We start from the raw sequence: 22,762 nt of genomic DNA, 5'->3' as shown, positions 1-22,762 counted from the left end.
GTGTGGTCCACAAAGTGAGTTCCAAGATAGCCAGAGCAACAGAGAAACCCTGTCTCAAAATAACAAAACAAGCAAAGGCCTGCCACAACTAGGGTGGACTTGATAAGTTTCTGGTGTAGGATGCAGAGCCCCAAAAGAGGCACAGGGTGGGAAAGGGTTGAGTTGTGTGTGTCAGGGTTTAAGAGAGAAAGAAAGAGTTAAGACCAGTTAAGTTCTTACCAGTACTTAAGTCTGCCTGAAACAATGTACTTGAAATTATAGATTGTGGGTGGAAAAGCGATTATGCAGACAAACCAACTATCTGCCTGTGCCTTGGTTCTCTTGTCTTTACAATGGAAAGAATACCTGTTCATAAGGATGGAATAAAAGGACAGTAGTGGGGCTGGAGAGATGGCTCAGAGGTTAAGAACAATGGCTGTTCTTTCAAAAGTCCTGAGTTCACTTTGCAGCAACCACATGGTGGCTCACAGCCATCTGTAGTGAGATCTTGTGTCCAATTCTGATGCACAAGCACATATGCAGGGAGAATGCTGTAAAAATAAATATTTTTTTTTAAAGTACAGTAGTGGAGCTGGAGAGATGGCTCAGTAGTTAAGAGACCAGCTACTCTTCCAGAGGACTCAGGTTCAATTCCCAGCACCCACATGGCAGCTCACAACTGTCTGTAACTGCAGTTTCTAGGTGGTTGCACCAATGCACATAAAATTAAATAAAAAATACAGTAGTAAGGAATCTAGAATAATGACTAGCAGAGTAGGACTTAATGTCAGTTGTTTATTAGAATATTGAATTTTGCCTGAAGAAGCAGAGGTCAAATTAGTAACTGCCCCTCTTATCCCAGGTGGGAGGTTGGCCACGGATGAGGTGAGGAAGTGGATAAATTCACACACAGACTGGGCAGATAAGGAGTTCAGCCTATTTATTCCATTCATTCTCTTTAAATACTGGCCAACAGCATTTAGATAGTGCTGTGTGCTAAGCACTGCATCAAATGGGTTTACGTTTCTTGCAACGACCACACAGAATAAGAAATTGACTTTTCCTCGACATAGTTGAATTATCAGAGCAGTGTTTGAAGCACAGTCTTCAGGGCTCAGTTCCTAATTGCTGTTCCCAACCCAGCCCGGAATCCTGAACTGGATCACGTGCTCCAAGTGTACGCGCTAGCTCTACTGGGCTGTAGTAGGAATGCTGCGGTGCTGCCCGCCTGCGCTAGGGTAAAAGGAAGATCTTTTCCCAGAGGTGCTCTTCTGGAAGACACTATTACCAGCTAGTGTCTTCCCTTTTTTGCTGGCCTTTGACCTGGGTGAAGGGAGGGAGCTTCCTTTCTTGTGACATCCAGCAGATCCCTGTAGGTAGTGAGAAGCTGGGTCCCACCAACGCCTTTCCAGGCAGCAGCAGAACCTTATACGCTGCGGCTTTGGGGCGCAGCCGGCCCGGCCGGAGGGACGGACCCAGCGGACCGGGGGGCGGGCCGGGGGCGGGGACGCCGCGTAGGCTGGGCAGGCCGGGTGGCCGGGTGCCGGGCTTGTAGCTGGAGCTCCATGTCCAGTTGTGTCTCCCCACGATGTTGCCCTCCCGGAGGAAAACAGCGCAGCTGCCCTGGGAGGATGGCAGGTGAGCCCTAGCAGGCAGCAGGAGGCCTGCCCCCTTGGGTACCGTTCTTTTCCCGGCCTCCCGCAGAATCTAGGACGTCAGGTCTGCGTTTCTGGGGGTCACCCTGAGGGTCTTTAGTTCGCTGAGGGGGGTCATTCGCATTGTCTACGTGGCTCTCATTTTCTACTAGCTTCCGTGCTGTGCTTGTCTCCTAGGGTCCCTGTGTCTCGGTCTCTGTGCCTCCCTCCATTGATCTTTTTGTTTGGTTCTCTAGCTAGTCCAGCGGTTCTCAGCATGTGGGGCGCGACCCCAATACCAACTATTTACAATACGATTTATAACAGGAGCAAAGTTACAGTTATGAAATAGCAACGAAATTTATGGTTGGGAGTCACCACAACATGAAGAACTGTATAAAAAGGCCGCATCTTTAGGAAGATTGAGAACCACTGCCCTAGTCCCTTTTTTTCTCTCATGTGTCTTCTGTGCGTGTTTATTTTTCCCTCACTGGGTCGTCTGTTTTCGTGCGCGGCACTGATTCTGTTTCACGTCTTACGGTGGGTCTCTATGTTGTGGCGCTGAGGGTCTTTTATTTCTCTTCTGCCTGCCCTATCATATCCATGGGACTTGAGATCCTATCCCTTTCCTTCGTGGTTTTTCATACTTTGCGGCCAGCCCGGAAGATCACACCAGACAGAGCTTCCTGTATTCTGTGCCTGGTTGGTTGGCCATTGCCTGTCTTACACTAGACACACCCGTTAGTTCATTTCCTGTGCTGTTGGAGTTGCGTGGGGGCCTGCCTTCAGGGTTAGGCGTGAGTCTCAGTGGTGTGAGTCCTAAATCCGATTTAAGGTATTTCTCACTGAAGCAGAGTGGGGGAGGTGATCTCCCTGCCTAATTTGTGGGGACATTACACTTCAGGTTTGAAATATGCTCCCTGCCCTCACTTTTGTTTCCCCAAACACACGTTTACTGGATAGTCACTTAATGAATGACACATACGGTAGGTGTCATAGTCTCTTGAATTTAATGGGCATATTTTGGGGTTTTTGTTTTTTCAGGTTTGGTGTTTTAACATGTGATAATAATACAATAGAAAAGCATAATCAATGGTAGCCAGAAACAAACCACTTAATTTTTCTGATCTCAGATTTCCATCTCTGAAATGAGGAATCATAATATCTGCTTGGAAGGGCTCTTTAAAGATTAATGACGTTTATGCATGAGGAAACAAGAGAATTTGCATTTTCTGATCATAGATTGATGTCCATTCTGTGCTTTTGACACAGTGGCAAAGATCCAGGGAACAAATATAAAGTAGTGTAGTAACTGGGCGCTAGCTCTAGAACGAACATGCTTGGGTTTGAAGCACCACTAATCAGTCTTAGGCAGTGATTAATAAAGGAGGCTGCCTCTTTTCTAAATTGCTACTGAAAGCCTGGGTTTGCAAGCGGCCCATCATGCAGTTCTGGAGACTGCCACAAGGGGGAACCAGCAGCATCAGTTCTCAGTGTTCACTACCATCACTTTTATTGATAGAATTGGGACCCTCAGTGGTTTTGGCCTTTAGCGCAAAGAATGAGAGTGTCCTCAGGCACACGATCCTCGTAGAAAAGGCAAGTTGAACTGAGGAAACAGTACAAGAAAGTGTATGGACAGTCCAACCCATGCCTTTCTCCTGGATAATGGTCATTGCTTATTCCCCCAAAAGGAGGTCTGTTTCCCATTTTTCATCGCCTAAGTCTCAACCCTGCATCCAGAAAGAGCCCAGAGTGCAAGAAAGAATCTGTAAGGGTTCCAGGCTTGTCAGGCCATTTGCAGGTCTGGGCTCTACTGCTCCACAGTGGAAACCATCACCACAGGATGATGGGGGGTAAGTCAGAAACCGTGGGACCAGCAATCCTGCCCGGGCAATGTCTCAGCTGCATGTGGGACCTGGGCCTGGCTTCAGGGCTGCTGGCTTCCAGATTGTAGTTGTGCCTTTAGAGAAAGGTAGGCATGGATGTGGCTCCAGTGTGTGCCTTAAAGCATGCATGAGCTGCTTCAACCCTTCCCCTAACTCAATTTTCTGTCTGTCTGGGCCTGAGGCCACAGATAAGAACACGACATGCTCTGAGTGCTGGAAAGAGAGTAGTGCCAGGTACACCAGGAGCACAACATGGAAGCTTGGTGGGGGCAGTGATGGGCATGACATGGATCTTTGGCCTTGGAAGATTCTTAAGCAGTTAAAATAAGGGAATATCACATAGGAGAAAAAGGCGGGGTGAAAGAGGGCTGGAACTGGAAGGAATGTGGTGAGTGGAAAGGCCTGTTTACCCCGGATGAGAGTGAGTGGTTGTAAGAAACTGGAGATTTGACAAAATCACTGAGTATTTTGTCAGAAGAATCTGACTGTTAGGCTGAGGGTTTTGGTTTTTATCTTGCAAGCAGAGGCAGAACAGCCATAAGCTTGAAAGTGACAAGCAGGGCAAGGGCCAGGAGGCAAGGCGATCATGGGTGAGCGTAGGAGTTTCAGTGTACAGGACTTGATAACCAACTCTTGACCCTAAGAGGCCATGAAGCGGATTCTTTACTGGGCTCGGACCAGGGCAGGAGAAGCGATAGAGGGAGCTGCCTTGGACTCTCGAATGCTTTCCTAGTGTCCTTAGGAACTACCAGGGTAGGCAAAGGTGAATCCCACTGGTTCATTTTTTGCTTCTTTGTTTTGAGACAGTCTCACTTTGACCTTGAACTCGAAATCCACCATACCCACCATGCAGGGCTTTTCACCTGGTTTTTTGTTTGTTTGTTTTGGAATGGTTAAAGTAGAGGGCAGTTTCCCAGCATCACTCCAGGGTCTGGGATACTCAGTGTTGTCTAGTTTCTTTTAAGGTTTTTATTTATTATGTACACCGTGTTCTGCCTGCATGTACGCCTGCATATCAGAAGAGGGCACCAGCTCTCATAGATGGTTGTGAGCCACTAAGTGTTTGCCTGGGAATTGAACTCAGCACCGTTGGAAGAGCAGCCAGTGCTCTTAACCTCTGAGCCATCTCTCAAGCCCCATCCAGTTTCTTAAATTAGGCTATGGGTGCTGTTCTTCCTTCCTTGTCCTGTGGGCTATCCAGTGATCTGCCACTAATCCCCTTGGACCCTCCCCTGGGCAGTTTTGAGCTTCCTTGACTAAATATTGGCCGTTTGCCTGGGGCTTATGTCACCACACACCTCCTTCTCAGAGAGCTTCCTCACACCCTAGCAGCATCACAAAATAACGTTTCTGCTGGGGTGAATTTTCTGGGAAGTGAGTTTGGAATTTTAAAATCAGTGGGTTGTATCTTTCTAAACTGGACCCCCTCCCATTGGCTCTGGACCTCAAGACACTGTCCTTGGGAGAAACAAATATTAACCAATGAGCCTTTCCCTTTCCCTGAACACTCTGACCAGAATGCCATCAAAATGTAAGAAATCATTGAAGGACTGGGGCAGCCCTGACGGCTGTGATTAATCTGAGAGTGTCCCAGAGGGTTGCACAGGCTGGGCCCACAGCTGAATGGACTCATCTATGGTAGTTGCATGAGCAGAAACATTAAACATCGCTTCTACACTAATTGCTAAGTGTTTAAGGAAGGCTAGTCATTTGGGCCTATATGTGGGGAGGCCAGAGAAAGGTCCTAAAAAGATCTCAGCTGGCCCTGTCTTCCTGGCCTCATTCCTGCTCTTATCCCAGGGCCAGGTTGCTTCCTGGAGGTCTCCGCCGAAAATGTTCCATCTTCCATCTCTTCGTTGCCTTTCTCCTGTTGGTCTCCTTCTCCCTGCTCTGGCTGCAGCTCAGCTGCTCTGCAGACATGGCCCAGGTTGCCAGGGGGCAAGGACAGGAGACCTCGGCTCCCCCCCGGGCTTGCCTCCCTGAGCCTCCCCCTGAGCACTGGAAAGAAGATGAGTCCTGGGGGCCTCACCGCCTGGCAGTGCTGGTGCCCTTCCGGGAACGCTTTGAGGAGCTGCTAGTCTTTGTGCCCCACATGCACCACTTCCTAAGTAGGAAGAAGATCCGGCACCACATCTACGTGCTCAACCAGGTGGATCATTTCAGGTGAGCACTAGCTCCAAGCCGCACCAGTTAGCCCAGGGCCTCTCCTCCCTTTGGCGCTTAGTGCCTGTTCCTCTCGCTCATAGGGCTTAACCTCTGGCTTTCCCCATCCCAATGGCCACCCCTGCTTATCTTGTTTTCCACTGTCTCCCTCTCTTTGGCTGCATTCTCTCACTGGGGGATCCCACCCTGTCTCATTTCATGGTATCAAGTCCCTGAGAACTCAAGTCCCTGAGAACTCCCTAATCTGAATGTATGTATCTGTTTTCTGAGCTCCAGGCTCGAATATTCTGCCTGCATTCAGTGATCTCAGAGGCAGCCCAAACCTAACAGAATTGTGGTTGGATTCCTGGTTGATGCCCCCTCATACCTGCTGTCTTTCCCCTCTTCCCTGTTTCAGGGAGCATGCCGGAGCCCGCAGGCAGGGTCAAACAGTTCTTGAGTTGGGAGTGAGGATTAAAATTAATAAACTAACATACAACACATGGGACCTAGTGGAGACTAGATGCCTCGCTTTATTTCAGACTCCTTTTAAGCCAGAGTAAAAGCAGCTTCAGTACAATGAGTTAAATTCACAAGTAGGTGAAACAAGAGGTGTGATTTTGACAAGGTATCCCACCTGCTGTCTCAAACAAAAGGAGATAAACTTGGAAATTCTTCACTGACTTTAGAGTAGGCCTGGTAAAAGCAGTCTTTCCGCTGAGATTTAAATATCAAAGCAGCTGGTAGAACAGCAGCTCCCAACAGGAGTGGAAACTGCAGACGTCTAGTTAAGCGCGCCAAAAAGGCTTGAACTCAGCCTCACCGGCTTTCGCTGTGACAGCATCCAGCCCGTCAGCAAAACACATCTAGAATCTGCCCACCTGTCACCACTTCCTCCGCTGCCCCCTGAGCCACCCACCATCAATTCTTGCCTCTCAGCTTCTACCTAGTCCCCTCGTCTCTCCTCAGTGTACTGACCTTGGCAGTTCTTCTCTGTGTGGAGCCATCTCCCAGCTGCAGTATGATCCTTCCCTCGAGCCTTAAAGTTCCAACTTAGATGTTGCCCCTGTCCTTCTGGCCTTCCTGACAGCCCTGTCTAGGAAAAGAGCTACCCATATCCCCTGCCAGCTTCCTCTTCAGTACCCTGTCTGACTTGCTTCTTCCTTTTGTGAGGTCCTTGAGAACGGGAATTTGTTTCCTGGTGCTGTTTCTTCCGGTATAGTTTGGAGCTATTTTTGGCAGATAGTTGGTGCTCCATAAACACTTATGCAGCCAGCAGCAGGTACAACACCCTCATAGTGAAGTCAGTGTTGGGTGATGATGGTAAAAAAGCTCTCATGCCCCTCGAGGGCTAGAGCTGGGTTGGTGAACCGGCTTGCTTCCTCTAACCAGCGTGATTGCTCTTGTGTAGGTTCAACCGGGCAGCACTCATCAATGTGGGCTTCCTGGAGAGCAGCAACAGCACAGACTACATCGCTATGCATGATGTTGACCTGCTCCCTCTCAACAAGGAGCTGGACTACGGCTTCCCGGAGGCCGGGCCCTTCCATGTGGCGTCCCCAGAGCTTCACCCCCTCTACCACTACAAGACGTATGTGGGTGGCATTCTGCTGCTCTCCAAGCAGCACTACCAGCTGGTGAGGCCCAGCCCTACCTGCTCTGCTCATTTGCTGGGAATCTTCCCCACCAGGGGTCTAGCTGTTGGGAGGGTAGAGAGAGCAGTCTTCCTGGGGCCCAGCAGATAGAGTATTGCCAGAGCCCGAAAGGGGCTCAGCAGAAGCCAGAGACATTGAGGGGACCAGGAGTAAGCACTTTAGCCAGGGAGAGCCCTGCTGTGATCTCAGAAGCCCCAGTGCCATCATCTGGCCACAGGGAGCTGGAGCCGGGATGGCCTGCAGAATCTCTCCCTCTCTCTCTTCCCATGCCCCAGCACTGCACTCTCTACATCCTGCTCATATGAGAAGGCTGTCTATTGACAGCCTGTAAAACAAGGCCCATTGGTGGGAGATGAGCCCCTCGCAGGAGTAGACAGGAGTCCCAAACTAAAGCACGCTGGCTCTGGATGGGACCTAGAGGCACAGGCGGGTGAGAAGACCAGAGCGGCTCTTCTCATCCTCCATGGCTAAGCCAGTTTTATAAATGAAGCCCCTGAGTAGATGCCAATCAGGATGGTCAAAGAGTCCAGTGTCCCTCAAACATAGGAAGGAACCTGGGCAGCGCTGCCTCAGGAGAGATGGATATGGGAGGAAGGCAAAAAGCAGCAGCAGTTGCTATTTTTGCCCTCTGTAGAGAGCTGACACTTGAGAGTCTGACCACATACAAGTTTAAGGCCCTGTTTGAAGTGGAAGAGACTGAGGCGTGCTGAGCCTTTCCTTCTGCCCCCATACCCCCACTTCAGAAGTGAGGGGACCTGCCAGCACCTGTACTCACTGAGAGCAGTCAGAAGGAAGGAAGGGAGCCTGGCTGGCCACTCTCAGGCTTGGTTCTCCTGAGCAGTGGGAGACAAAGCGCCTCCCTGGGAGGAGGGGCATGTGACAGACACTGCCTGTCTTTGTGTCAGTGCAATGGGATGTCCAACCGCTTCTGGGGCTGGGGCCGAGAGGACGATGAATTCTACCGACGCATCAAAGGAGCTGGCCTCCAGGTAAGGCTCCTCTCTTGCCCTCCCTGGTCCTGGCTTACATGGCCATCCTGAGGTTCCCTTTACTTGCCGCATTGAAATTCTTGGGGTTCGCAGTTGGTCCCCCTGGTTCTGGCCCCCGCCTTCACCCTGAATTGCAGGGTTCATCTAAATGGTCCTGTGCTCTCTGCTGGAGTCTCCTCGCCAACAGAAGGGCTCCTAAACACCTCTGCAGCCAGGGAGATCCCAGAGGAGTTAGTGGTAAGGGCCAAGAGTACAGGGGAGGCAGCCTGACCCCTGCTTTCTTTACTCTCCTCAGCTTTTCCGCCCCTCGGGAATCACAACTGGGTACCAGACATTTCGTCACTTACATGACCCAGCCTGGCGGAAGAGGGACCAGAAACGCATTGCGGCTCAAAAACAGGTACTCCCTAGTCTCCTCAGTGCTGAGGGATAGGTAGGAAAATAGGCCTGATTATTTCACCGAGTTCCCCCGTGGCCCAAATGGTGCCATCCTCCCGTGCCGGGCCCAGGTCACTCAACAGGTGTTCTCCATGGACACCTTGCCCTGTTCGGTGGCTGCTGTGTGTATCTGGGCACCATGGATCAGCACATACCTCAGAGTCCATGCAGGCTCGGGTGGGAAGATTTAGCTGGAACCATGTAGGCTGGGGTGGGAAGATTTAGCTGGAACCATGCAGGCTGGGGTGGGAAGGCTTAGCTGGGGCCATGCAGGCTGGGGTGGGAAGGCTTAGCTGGGGCCATGCAGGCTGGGGTGGGAAGGCTTAGCTGGGGTCTCAGAACCCCTTGTAGGTGCATTCATCCCACAGAGAAGTCTGTTTTCCTTACTGATGGGTAAAGAAAAGAGGCTTGGGCAACATGTCAGGTTTGGGCTCTTCACTTTTAATAGGGGTATGTGAACAGCTGACATCATGAAGTGTGAATTCATGCTCTTTTTTCTTCTTTTCTTTCCAGGAACAATTCAAGGTGGACCGGGAGGGAGGCCTGAACACTGTGAAGTACCGGGTGGATTCCCGAACAGCGCTGTCTGTAGGAGGGGCCCCCTGCACTGTTCTCAATATCCTGCTGGACTGTGACAAGACAGCCACCCCATGGTGCATATTTGGCTGAGGGCTAAACTGTAAGGAAGCGAAGCCTATGCTTCCAGACCTCAACGCTGCTCAGGCTCAGGAAACCTCGGCCATAGGCCCAGCTCAAGTGAATGCAGAGCGGCCTGAAGGAATAGCCAGCCAGTCTGCGTCTTCAGCAAACTGGCCTCCAGAGTCACGCTCCAGACAGGACACAAGTAGTTCCTGGGATGCTGCTGGAAAAGTTTGTCAGAGCTGACTGACATTCTCCACCCTCCCTCCTGCTTACCCTGCTCTGCCTGCCTACCCATGCTGAGGCCTGAGGCAATGGGAAGATGGGCTAGGATAGCCTCAGCAGCCTGTCTGCTCCTCCAGAAGAATAGCCTCATGCAAAGATGCAGTCAGAAGCCACATAGTGTGTTTGGCAGCTGCTACCGGGAAGCTTAGAACGTCAGAACATGAGCCCATGGAAAAGGAGCAGCCAGCACTAGGGATAGTGGCTGTCACATCGAGGAACGGGACCTGTGTCACCAGATCTCACTTTTCACAAGAAACTAGAATGCTGGATTCTTGAGCAGAATTTCCTGATTTTTAAATGGTAGCAACTAACTAAAACTTTAAAAAGATATGGCAGGCCAAACAAAATGTTTTGTGGCCACTGGTTTCTCAACCTTTGGCTGCTAAGAGGGGATGGTGCAAAAGGTGGTGCTCTCAGTTCTATGCTGACAAGGAATTAGATCTGTGTAGGGGCAAGCTGGCAGGTGTAGATGGGAAGAAAAGCCAAAGGCATGGGTTCCTTCACTTCCCTGACCTTCCAGGCTCACTGGGAAGCCCGATAATCTTCTGGATTTGTCTAGTTGAGCTCTGTCCTTGATGTGGTGCTCCATCCTGCCTTACTAGAAAATAGGCAGAAGGAAGGTAACTGAAGAAATAGAAGCACAGGACCGGATGGGTTGTGCAGTGAGAATTCTAGAATTTTGTTTCCTTTTTGTTGTTGTTTGTTTTAAGACAGGGTTTCTCTGAGTAACAGATCTCTGGCTGTCCTGGACTCACTTTGTAGACCAGCCTAGCCTTGAACTCACAGAGATCTACCTGACTCTGCCTCCCTGAGTGCTGGGATTAAAGGCGTACGCTACCATGCCCAGCAAAATTTGGTTTCTTTATAAAACACAGAAATAAAAGAATTCATTTTTATTATAATCTCAAATGTGGGGATATGAGGCTGCTTTGCAGCAGCTGACTTAAGATGTGCTTCATGCTGTAGCAGAGGTGTGGTTTTGCCAGCTGCAAATAGTTTGTGTGATTATGTGACATTTGGAATTCTGGGAATAGTTCAGAGGGTATATCAATGCTAGAACTCCAATAGGTTGGTAGTTGGTGGTTCACGGGGGTTGGTTGCAGTATGTTAGTAGTCATGCTCAAAGAAGAAACAGGAAGAAAGAAATTAGATTTAAGGATCTCTATCTCTCTCCCATCTATCCTTCTTTCCTATTTAATGACAGGGGGTGAAACTGGGGAGGTGGGAAAAAGAAGAACCCACAGAGGAGCAAAGACCAGCTATAAACAAAGGAGAAACAAGAAGAAAGAAATTAGACTCAAGGATCTCTATCTTTCTCTATTTTCCTCTATCCTTTCTTTCCTACCTTAGTGATAAGGACTGAAATGGGGGTAAGGGAAATATGGGGTGGAAAAAAAAGAACCCCCAAATGAGCAAACCAGCTACAAGCAAAGGAGAAAGAAATTAGATTCCAAGATCTCTACCCTGTCCTCCTTTCTCTCCTTTCTAGTGATTGGAGTAATGGGGGAGCAATGGGTGGAAAAAGAAAAACCCACAAAGTAGCTAAATCCAGCTTCAGGGTGGACATGGCAGCTTGGAGTGGAGTCATGCTCCTGAGGTGGGAGAAACTGAGGAGAAATTGCAGAACACCTAGAATATTCTCATAATTGGAATGAAGGATAGGTGGTGAGGTAGAACAAGGGATTGGGGAAGCCTAGTGTTACTCCTTCTGGGCAAGAACACTCCCATAACTTTTTGAGCCAAATTTGAAGCAAACTTTAGTAAATACTTGCCAGGACAATGGACACTGGACAGGTGGGATTCCCAGAGAATGGCTGCAAATCACACTAATTAGAGGCTTATAAAGACAAAACTCACAAGGCTATGTACCTCCCAGGTTTGTCCAATCAAGGATAAGCATAATCCTGATGTACTTCTGTGTACCTCCTGCCTAGCTGTGATCAATCATGTCCTGTGGGAATAACCAAGATTGTTTACGGAAGCAAAAATACATGGCTTGTTACCTTACATGAAGGATGGCCCCCAGCATGACTGTCCTTGGGCAGTGGGGCTCACAGGTTAGAGGTATGTTTGTTCCATGGATCTCCTACACACAGAAATTTAGACTGAAAACATACCATTAGTCCTCACAACCTAGCACCAACAAGAGTGGCTCCACAGATGGAGCCATCAGCAAGGCCTGCCTCATTGGGAGCAGCAGCTAGAGGGCATTTGGTACAGTTAAGGTGGGTGGCTTAACAGTGGGGTACCCAAAGTACCATAGGAGGAATGTGTTGCATTCTAGAGTTGAGAAGGTGGAACCCTCAGCTTTGGGTCAAGATTCGGGGAATGCCTTCTGCCCTGCTGTGTGCGGCCGGGTGGGCTGGGTGCTGCAGAACCTGAATATAAGTTGAGAGACATAGGCTGATATGGGGCAAAGCTTTAGGTTCCATTGTGATTCTAAATCAAGACTGCCCAGGAACAGAGCCGCACACACAGCAGTGAGAGACAAGCATTGCCTGCCTGCAGGATAGAGCTGTGGAGGAGAGAAGCCTGAGAGTTCTAAGAGTTCTCACCTTGGATTTCCATGTCTCCTTGAGCAGTAACTCATGTCTCTTAGGGTTGATGTGACAACAAAGCCACCAGCTCTGTATTACCTGGCATGTAGAAAAACCCAAAGAGGTGCGGGTCCTGCCTACCTGTACTGGGGTTGTGGAACCAGCAGAAGAAAGGCCAAGATGAAGTCGTCTGTGCCCCATATTCCTGTGTGGCTGCTGTCATCACCACTATTACTGTGCTGGTGAGCACCCTGGAAGGGGCGGGCACATACACGTCTGCAGCCTCCCTCCCTTACTTCCTGTTCTCCCATTCCTGGAGAATGGAAGAGTATTGAACCCTGGTGGGCCAGGGGTGAAGCAGATGACAGCCTGCCTGTCTGTTTCCTTCACCCACCTCATGCACTAGTGATCAACATTCCTAACTTGCCACAGGGATGTGGATAAAACGTGCCAAGACATAGGTACACCTGGCCAGTGTGGGTGTGGGAGTAATGGCCATCATTTGGAGGGTGATCGCCACTTCTCTGCCTGTATTAGCATTCTCTAGAGAAACAGGACTGATAGAAGAATGAATATATATGGGACTTAGCATGGCTTATGGGCTATGGTTCAGCTAGTCCAACAATGGCTGTCTGCCAAGAATCTACTAGTTGTTCAGTACACATGGCTGGGTGGCTCAGCTGGCCTTCACTCTATGTTGGAATCCCAAAGGAGTAGGTTCTAATATCAGTGAAGGCATGCCTTAGCAGCAGGATGATGAACATTCCAGCAGGAGTGGGGGCAAATAGGCGAAAAGCAGATTCCTACTTCCATGTCTGTAGTGGGACTTTCAGACCAGCCATCTGTATTAATATTTTATAGCTTAGGCCTTTTTAACTAGGCAGATTTCCAGCTACCAACTAGACCTGGCCCAACTAATCCTAGCACTACATCCTGCTCTGTGGCTGGATCTACTTCTCTGCTTCTCCTGTTCACTTCCATCCATTCACCTGTGTCCCACTGGTTAATCTCCTGCCTCTGCTACCGTCTTCCAGAGTCCCTTTCTCTTGGAAGTTCTGCCCTCCAACTTCCTTCCCAGATATTGGCCTTCAGCTCTTTATTACAGCCAATAGGTAAGTGAGAAAGGACAAATACTTACAAAACATAAGAGCAGTGATGAACCATAAAAATAATACTAAGGTCTAGCTAGTACTTAGCTCTCTGCCAGTTTAGCAATCAACAATTGAAAATACAGAAACCCACCTTCACACAATGTACCCCAACATGTGCTCATTTTAAATATTATTTTATTTGGGGTATTTAAACCTCTACCTCCCTTTCATTAACCCTTTAACACTTTAGTGGAGAGGGGGGGCATAGCCCCTTTTACTTCTGGCTGTTTAGGGTTGATGTGTTTTTGTTTGTCTTTTGAGACAGGTTTCTCTGTGTAACCTTGGTTGTCCTGGAACTCTGTAGGCCAGGTTGGCTTCGAACTCACAGAGATCTGCCTGCCTTTGCCTCCTGAGTGCTGGGTTCTTTTAGGGCTATACCAATCTCTGTCAACAGCAAACGCAGCAAGCAGTCTCCTCCAAGGTGCTGCATTGAAACATTTCTCTCTGTCTCCTCCAAACACCATCTATCTCTGATCTCTCCAAACTGCTTCCCCTTCCTTCTCTTTCTGGACTCTAGTGTTTATACCTCTCAGAGTCCTAGACCAAGCCCCTCTTCTTGCTGCACAAAGCAGACATTACCAGCTGGCAAAGACCATGCCTTGCAGGAGGCAGTTATCAGCAGTGTCCTTGCAATCCCCATCTACACTACTACGATAAATCCTTGAGAAGCTAATCCACTTCTTCCCACAATCATCCTTACTGTCTCTGAAGGCAAAGGACCATAAACATCAGTGATTATTTTGTAACATTTAACTTATGGGGATAGTGTAAGAGATGTATCTGTGACCAGATCCAAAGCAGCAGCTGTCTTTAGTAGCATGTGTGAGATCAGTAATATTTAGTTTTGATCTTCCTTGTCTGCTTGACACCTCCTGGCTGGCCAAAGGAAAGTGGCTTATATTTTTTGCTGTGGAGACTCTGTTTTTCCAGTGGCAAGAGGTTACCTTTTAAATCCCATTTAAATATGTATTCATTACTCCAGTGCTTTCCCTTCTTTCCAAGCCTATAAATTCTATGTGCTTTTATGTAAACTGCCACCAGAAGGTGTGGTCAAGATTTGGGGTAGGGGGGACGGTGTCTTCCCAGCTCATATGATCCAGTCAAGAAAAATGTTGCTTGATGGTGATGATGAATGCCTTTAAGCCTAGCATTCAGGATGCAGAAGGAGGTGGATCTCTGAGTTTGAGGACAGTTTGGTCTACAGAATGAGGTCCAGGACTACCCAGAGAAATCCTGTTTAAAAAAATAATAAAAGAAAATCCCTTACAGATATGTCCAGTATTTTAGATTCCAGATGTAGCAAGTTGGCAACCAAGATGAGCCATCATACTACCTAAGAGCTGGCTGATGTTTCTTTTTGTATAGGTGACAAAGCGAGGACACACAGAGGCACGGGGGCTTGCCTGACTCAGACGACACATGCTGGGGCTTGGGATGGGCCTCCCAGGTATCCAGCCCCAATGCCCATGTGACAGATGCCCCACACCCCTCCCCTAAAGACCCCTACCTTCTCAGTGGAGAAATTGCACAGGAGGGCTGCCACAGTGGGTTACTGCCCTAACTCTGGGAAGAATGCTGTCCTCATGAGGTACAGAGTATTGGGCCCCATCACTCTTCTGCATCAAGGAAGATGATTGTGTTGACTACTGGGGAGGCCCCTGGAACCAAGGAACACTGAATGGCCATCAGTGTCGCCAGAGCATCACACAGAGACAGGCTACACAAACCTGGGGAAGGCTTGCTGGTGGAGCAGGAATTTGTCAGAATGAGGAAAGCGTCAAGCTACATGTACAAAGGGACTGGAGAGGGTGCAGGCGCAGGGACCTGGCAGTGGTTATTTCCAGCTCTCCAGCCCTAGGGTCGGATAGATGGGCAGGGGGAAGGTTAGGGTGAGTCAGGAGCCATGAAAGCCACACAAAGCAATCTGTTTTATTCTAGTGGTTTTCACATGGAATCTGGGCATATTTCAATTTACGTTCTATACAGATCATTTGAGGTTTAATAATCCAATGCAAGGGCTGGTCATGGTAGCACACACCTTCAATCCCAGCACTTGCAAGGCAGAGTAGGGCAGATCTCTGAATTTGAGGCTAACCTGGCGCACAAAGTGAGTTCCAGGACACCCTGGGCTTCACAGAGAAAGCCTGTCTCATTCTTATGAGACAAAAAGGATGCGGGCTGTACCATAGGATGCGTTTTAGAAGCAATAAAACCAGAGATGTGACTGTGAGGTGGGACAGAGAGATCTGCTGGTCCCTGGCCCTCACAGGATCCGTTCTACGTTTCTTCCTTGATAAAGTGCATTCCTCAGTGATGACCACAGGACCAAGGGGATGCTGGCAGCCTCAATGTCCTCCCTCCCCCTCTTAAACAACTGGTCTATTTGCTCATGGTTCTGGGGTTGCAGGAGTCCAAGGCTGGGGTACTTATACCTGATGAGGGCCTTTTAAAAATCTATTTTTCAGCTGGGCATGGTGGTACATGCCTATAATCCCAGCACTCTCGGAGGCAAAAGCAGGCAGATTGCTGTGAGCTCAAATCCAGCCTGGTCTACAAAGTTAGTCCAGGACAGCCAAGGTTACACAGAAACCCTATCTTGGAAGACAAAATAAGTTAATTTTTCTCAGCCATAGAGCCTTCCAGCAGTGAGTTCAAGGCCAGGCTGGTCTACATAGTGAGTTCCAGGACAGCCAGAGCTACATAGTGAGACCCTGCCTTAAATAGTGGCCCCCTTTAAAAAATTTTTTTTCCTATAATGTGTGGATACTTTTATTCTTTGAAAATTTCATGCTTGCACACAATGAAATATTATATACACTCCCACTTACCCTCCAACTCTCTCTGTATCTATCCCCAAACACTTTCCCTTCCTACCTTCCTGTCTTCTTTTTCTCTTTTATTCTTTCTTTTTGCCTTTTTTTTTTTTTTAATTTGATGACTCACTAAATCCAATTACTGCTGCTCATATGTGCATGTGGGGTTTGGGGGTATTCAGTGGCGCATGGGAAACCTACCATTGTCCACAACCCCAAAGAGTGATTCTCTCCCCCTGAAGCTGCCAGCTCCTCAGTGTAAGGAGAGACCTGTAGGTCATCTATCCTGTCTATGCAGGGACTGTAACTGGCTTGATCTTCTGTAGGTCTTGTTCAGGAAACTACAGCTATCCTGAGTTCACAGGTAAGTGAAATGGTCACGTCGTGACCAGAAGAGAGCTTCCATTCTCCAGCTCTTGAAATCTTTCCACTGCCTGCTCCTCAACGTTCCCTAAGCCTTAGCAGGGGTGGGGAAGGTTAGGGGTATAAAGATGTCCTGTTTAAACCTGAGCACTCAATCTGTTCTTCTCAGCACTTTGACCCGTTAGTTATGTGTCTCCACATTGACTGCTGTGTCCTGGAGAAAGAAGTGTCTCTGACCCAGGTTGAGAGTAGCCCAGCTATAGTAGAAGTTTTGGTTCCTTTAAAAACTCAGCTATGTTATGTAAACATGTTTTTGTTTTAATCCCAAGTGTGAGATTTTAGTTTGTTTACAGCTGATAACTGCCTCATGCAGAGGCATGGTGTTTGTTAGCTAGTAACAGCCTCATGTGGTCCAGAGAGGGCCATGGTCTTTGCCAGATAGAGTTGATTAAATTCTGAGGGCTATTCTACTATCCTTCCAATTATATTATAATTGGGTTGTGAGATAGTAGACTTCCATATGGCTTTGTGTGTGTGGTTCCTCTGAGACAGGGTTTCTCTGTGCAGCCTGGGCTGTACTCACTCTGTAGACCAGGCTTACCTAGAACTCACAAGAGATCTACCTGCCTCTGCCTCCTCAGTGGCTGGATTAAAGGTGTGTGCCACAATGCCTGATTCCCATATAGCTTTTTTATACAACCTTCCTTTGGATTAGCCTTTTCTTCCACTCAATTTTTCCATACTCTTACACCCCTCTTTGTCTTACACTTCCATACTCATTACTGAGGAAGTCAGGACAGACACTTAAAAAATCTGAAGGCAAGAACTGATGCAGAGGCCATTGAGGGGTGCTGCTTACTGGCTTGCTCCTCAGTCTTGCTGTTCTTTTGTTGTTTTTGGTTTTGTTTTTTTGAGACAGGGTTTCTCTGTGTGTAGCTTTGGCTGTCTTGGACTTGTTCTGCCCAGTTCACGAAATCCAAAAGACCAGGAATAAACAGACTCCCCTGTAAATACATGAGGTTCTTTTTATTGTAAATTACAAGCTACAGCTTGGGCCTACGCCCCTCACCGCCAAAGCGGTGGGAACCAAGCACTGAGCACCGAGCTCAGTTTAGTTGGGTGATTTAGAATGCAGTAAGGTGGTCCTTCCCCTCAGGGCATTACTAGACTTCTCCACCCACCTACTTCAGGCCTTAATTAATAGCTGATTTTTAATTTTTTGGTCTCAGACTCACTTTGTGAACTAACATCAATCTACCTGCCTCTGCCTCCCTGAGTTCAGGGATTACAGGTGTGGGCCACAGAGCCTGCCTCAGTCTGCTTTTATATAGAACCCAGGACCACCAGCCCAGAAGTGTCCCCACCCACAATAGGTTGGGCCTTCATCAGTCACTAAATAAGAAAATTGCCTTACAGTTCAATCTTATATAAGCATTTTCTCAAGTGAGGTTCCTCTTCTCTGATGACTCTTGTTTGTGAGTCAGGTTGACATAAGCCTAGCCAGCACAGTAGTCTACCTTTCTACTTTCCTTTGACTATCTAACTTGCAACCCCCATTCCCTAACACTGCCCCCAATAGGCCCTTTTTAGTTTCCTGGCTTCCACATGTCTGCCAAGTCTAGATTCCATGTAGAGGGAGAACATGCGGCATTCTCTGTCTGGGCCCGAGTTGCCTCAGCATGACTGTGACCTGTGGTGGCTAGAATGAGAATGGTCCTCATAGGCTCATATATTTCAATGCCTGGATCGCAGCTGAAATTGTTTGGGAACAATTAGGAGGGGTGGACTTTTTGGAGAAACTGTGCCACTAGGGGTGGGCTTTGATGTTTTCAATAGTCCATGGCATACTCAGAGCATTCTCTCTCTCTGTCTCTGCTTTGTGCTTATGGATCTGATGTAAATATTTAGCTACTGTTCCATATATCTGTCTGTCTACTTCCATGGGATGGTCATGTACTCTGACCATCTGGAAGTGTAAGCTTCCAAGTTAAATGTTCTTTTTTTTTTTTTTTTTAATATGTTGCCTTGGTCATTGTGTTTAGTCACAGCAATAAAAAAATAACTAAGACAAACTCTATCTGTTCACCTGTAACTTTCATGATTTCATTTTTCTTTACAGTTGAGTAACATCCCACCGTGTATATGTACCACATTTCCCCCCTTATTTCTGTGCTGACTGACATCTCTGTGAAATCCTCCCTGTTTCATCAGGTTTACTATCTTTACTTAATTCATGTGTATGGGTGTTTCGGCTGCATGTATGTCTGTGTACCATGTGCATGCCTGTTGCCAGAGGAAGCCAGAAGACATTATCAGATCCCCTGCAACTGGAGTTTCATATGGCTGTGAGCCACCATGTAGGTACTAGGAATGAAACTCAGGTCTTCTGGGAGAGCAGCCAGTGCCGTGCCCTTGACCACTGAGCCATCTCTCCAAACCCAACTTAGTGTCTTTGCTGTGCCCATGTACCATTAGCCCCGTTCCTCAGGGCTATAGAAAACATTTAGCTCAGGTAAAACCAATGTGTGCTAATGTGCTTGCATTTTCTGGCTGTCTCCTAGCTTGCTGTAGTTCATTCATGAATGTTTGTGCCAAACTGGCTAAAAGCAAATGAGATAAAAGCTGGGTGGTAGTGGTGCATGTCTTTACTCCTAGCACTTGGTAGGCAGAGGCAAGTGGATCTCTGTGATTTTAAGACTAATCTGGTCTACAGAGTGATTTTCAGGACAGCACGACTACACAGAGAAACCCTGTCTTGAGAAACAAAAGCAGAAATCATAATATATAGTCATGAATATATGACTTTATATTTTTATAACTTTCAGATTTTTTAAAATTTATTTTTAATTCATGTGTTTTGCCTGCTTGTACATCTGTATGAGGGTGTTGGGTCCCCTGGAACTGGAGTTACAGACAGTTGTGAACTGCCATGTGAGTGCTGGGAACTGAACCCCAGTCCTCTGGAAGAGCAGTCAGTGCCCTTAACTACAGTACATAACTTTTTGGATTTATGACTCATCCATTTTTAATTACTTATGATTTGTTTTCTGCACACAGTTGTTTTTGCCTGCATGTCTAAGCACTATATGCATTCATTGCCTGCACTGGTCAGGACAGAGCACTGGGTCTGTCCTGGGTCTGTCTGGAAAAGAAGTTACAGACAGTTGTTAGATGACATGTGGGTATGGGGAACAGACCCCAGGTCCTCTAGAAGAGCAGCAGTGATCAACAGCTGAGCCATTTTCCCAGCCCCACTGACAGATATACCTGCTTCAGTTTCTCTGTGGCTGGGTTTAAAAGGCTTTGACGCCACATCTTTCCAGCCCAGCCACCTGCTTTTGGTTAGGTTTGTACTCCCAGACATGAATCCCCAGTCTATTGTAATTACTCATTTTTCTGTTTAAATCATTCCATCTTTGTGTTATTAGGCAGTTAGGTTCCTTGGTCATTCTGACATTTGATAACTTCCTTGCATGTTGATATGACAAGACACCCCACCTTATAAAATGTCTTTTAGATAGCAAGAAAATTTAGGTACACACTATGCCCTTTAGGGTGTGTGTCTTTTTTTTTTTTTTTTTTTTAACTTCTATTTTTATCTTAGCTTACTGAGACAGAGTCACACTGTAGAATCTGCTACAAAAAAAGGCAAGTGCCTGCCGCTGCAACCTCCATTTTGCTTCCTGGCATGACTATAAAACGAAGCTGCTCTTTACTGCTTTTTCACCCATCAGGCAGGGCGTTGGCTCTCTTTATGTAGGAGAGAACAGAAGGTACTTGGTGGCGAGGTGTGCTTTATTCAAAGGGCTGGAGATCTGAGAACACAGAAGGTTACAATCCTTAAAAAACCGTTTGAACACTCCATGTTAAACTAGCAGTTTTACAGGGAAGAAACAGTTAATTTTAATTGCTCAAGTTTGCACTTCTCAAAACACTAAGTCTGGTTAATCTTGAACGGTTTTAAAGAAATGTTTTATTTATTCTTATTTTATGTGTTATTTTGGTGTTTTGCCTGCATGTATGTCTGTGTGAGGGTGTCAGATACCGGTGTTACAGACAGCTGTAAACTGCCATGTGGTTGACTGGGACTCGAACCCAGGTCCTCTAGGAAGCGCAGTTAGTGCTTTTAACTGGTGAGCCATCTCTCCAGCCCTCCTGAACGGATTTAAAACCTTTTGCACTTCTCCAGCACTCCACCACCTGACCTGGAGAGCGAAAGGACAACCAGCTACCGACAATAAACCTGTGCCGAGCCACTCAGAACAAACTACTAGCGTATGCTGCAGGTTCCTGTCTATAATATAATACAAATTGCAAAGTCCTCCTCTACAAGGACATTTCAGTAACAGGGCTGCAAGTGAGACGAGGAAGAAGATTATGGAGTGTCGGCAAGTTAGACAACTGGGTCACGAAAGCGACTCGGAAAACCTGGCAGAAACGCTGTAAAAAAAACTAGCATGACCACCACCATCAAACCCCAGGGCCAAGCGCCCCGAAAGCGTCGCAGTCGCCATTTACGTATCCAAGGCGCAAAGACTGGTGACAAACTCCTGCCGCTGCAACCTCCATTTTGCTTCCTGGCAGAGAAGACCATGGACCCATTCCTCACCGGCATTTCGCCCATCCGGAGGACGTCAGCCTCCTCCCCTTCGAGAGCACCTGCGAGGTAACCTGGTGGCGAGGAACCAGAGCACGGCGAGCTAACCTAGGAACCGAGAAGGGCTGCCCTCACTGGACGTGGCCGCAGAGCCGCGTGCAGGCGCTCGGCGCATGCGCCCTCCTCTGTCCCCGCCTCCTGGGGGGCAGACCTTCGGTGGGAGTGGGCCCGAACTCTGCGGCCCTGCCTTAAGTCATCCTCCGGCGTCACCCTGCCCCGCTCTGGAGAGAAAGCATGGAGCTAGGGTCTGCGGCCCCCGACGGCGGGGACAGGCCCGCCGCCCCCTCGGGCCTGTCGGCTTCTCAGCGTCGAGCGGAGCTGCGGAGGAGAAAGCTCCTCATGAACTCCGAGCAGCGCATCAACCGGATCATGGGCTTTCACAGGCCCGGGAGCGGCGCGGGTGAGAGCCTGTTTCCCGTCTCCCGCCCATCACTTTGAATCTTCAAAATCCCTCTCCTCCCACCGCCTCCAGCTCTCGCAAACCTTGTTACCCCAAAAGTGCTGTCTGACCGTCCTCTGTCCCCGCCCCCTAGTTGACGACCCGTATTGTATTGTCACTTAATCCCGGGGCGTTCCTTGTTGCTTCCTATTTTCTTGGATCCTCGCCCTGGCCACAGAGCCTTGGTTCCTGATTCTCTGGGTCCAGTTATCCAAGACAGCTCTTCCATTCCTTATTGAAGGCCATGTAGTTTATCCCAAATATGTCATCCCACTGTGCCCTCAGGGAGATTGTTTTCATGTACTCTTCAAAGGCTTTTCTTTCCAATTCCTCCCCTGACTCCAACCTTTTGTCTTTTGCTTTGTAACTCTTGTCCCCCACATAAGTTTGTCATTACTCAACTATTGGCTAGTCCATTCTTTGTGGGGATCAGGGACCCTGTGGTCATATCTTGGTGGCTGTGCTGAGTGCCTTCAACACTGTCACTTATGGATCTTCTAGAAGAGGTGAATGTATATGAGTGAGCATTCTTTATAGGCCCTCCCTAAAGATGTAATGCACCGGCTCAGATTTCCTTTCACTAGCTGAGATTTCATCCCTCATTTCAATCACTGCATTTACCCTAAAGGAAGCCCGTTTCTCCTGCAAAGCTGGGTCCATTACATTGTTTTCTTACAAACACAACTGACTATGACTATGCCGGACTTCTCCAACTTCCCACTGGAGTGTTTCCTTTAGTCACTTTTAGTCACTGCTAGCTTGGTAGAACTCAGATTTCTGTGAGGTGTTAAGAGATGTCGTCTGAACTTCTAGAGAATACAAAAAGAGAGGTGTGGGTACCTACAAGAAACATTTTCTGTGGTGCTTAGTCTGAAAATATTTTTTAAAGTATTGGTACTTGTCTTTCTCAAGTTATTTTCTTGTTCTATCCTTTTGCTTTGCAAATTTTATCATTTGTAGAGTTCTTTCTATAAAAACTAGAACAGCATCCTCAAAGTGCCTGCTCACGGATGTGGCAGTGCGTGTAGAAACACCACACCCAGTGCTCACAGCACTCTGGACGCAGATGTGACTGTAAAATAGAAACCTCAAGAGATTTTAATGTTTTTTTTTTTTTTTTATTTTTAATCAGTATCAGCTACTGCAAGAAAG

General features: G+C 47.9%; 1 protein-coding gene across 2 annotated transcripts; it reads left to right on the top strand.

Annotated features, from left to right (window-relative positions):
- Window positions 1-1,504: 1,504 nt before the first annotated feature.
- B4galt7 (beta-1,4-galactosyltransferase 7) lies at window positions 1,505-11,655 on the top strand. 2 transcript variants are annotated; one of them, XM_055617200.1, is made up of 6 exons: window positions 1,505-1,617; window positions 5,303-5,665; window positions 7,056-7,281; window positions 8,205-8,288; window positions 8,584-8,688; window positions 9,240-11,655. In XM_055617200.1, the coding sequence occupies exons 1-6, from the start codon at window positions 1,568-1,570 to the stop codon at window positions 9,393-9,395; spliced, it is 984 nt and encodes a 327-aa protein (XP_055473175.1). In that variant the 5' UTR covers window positions 1,505-1,567; the 3' UTR covers window positions 9,396-11,655. The 2 variants fall into 2 exon arrangements, with proteins under 2 accessions (XP_055473175.1, XP_055473176.1); XM_055617201.1 differs by lacking the exon at window positions 8,205-8,288.
- Window positions 11,656-22,762: the final 11,107 nt, after the last annotated feature.

This window comes from Psammomys obesus, unplaced genomic scaffold, assembly GCF_907164565.1.
Source record: "Psammomys obesus unplaced genomic scaffold, mPsaObe1.curated_primary_1811, whole genome shotgun sequence".
Lineage (NCBI taxonomy): Eukaryota > Metazoa > Chordata > Mammalia > Rodentia > Muridae > Psammomys > Psammomys obesus.
The sequence above is the reverse complement of the archived record's forward strand: the minus strand, read 5'-3'. Positions and strand labels throughout refer to the sequence as shown.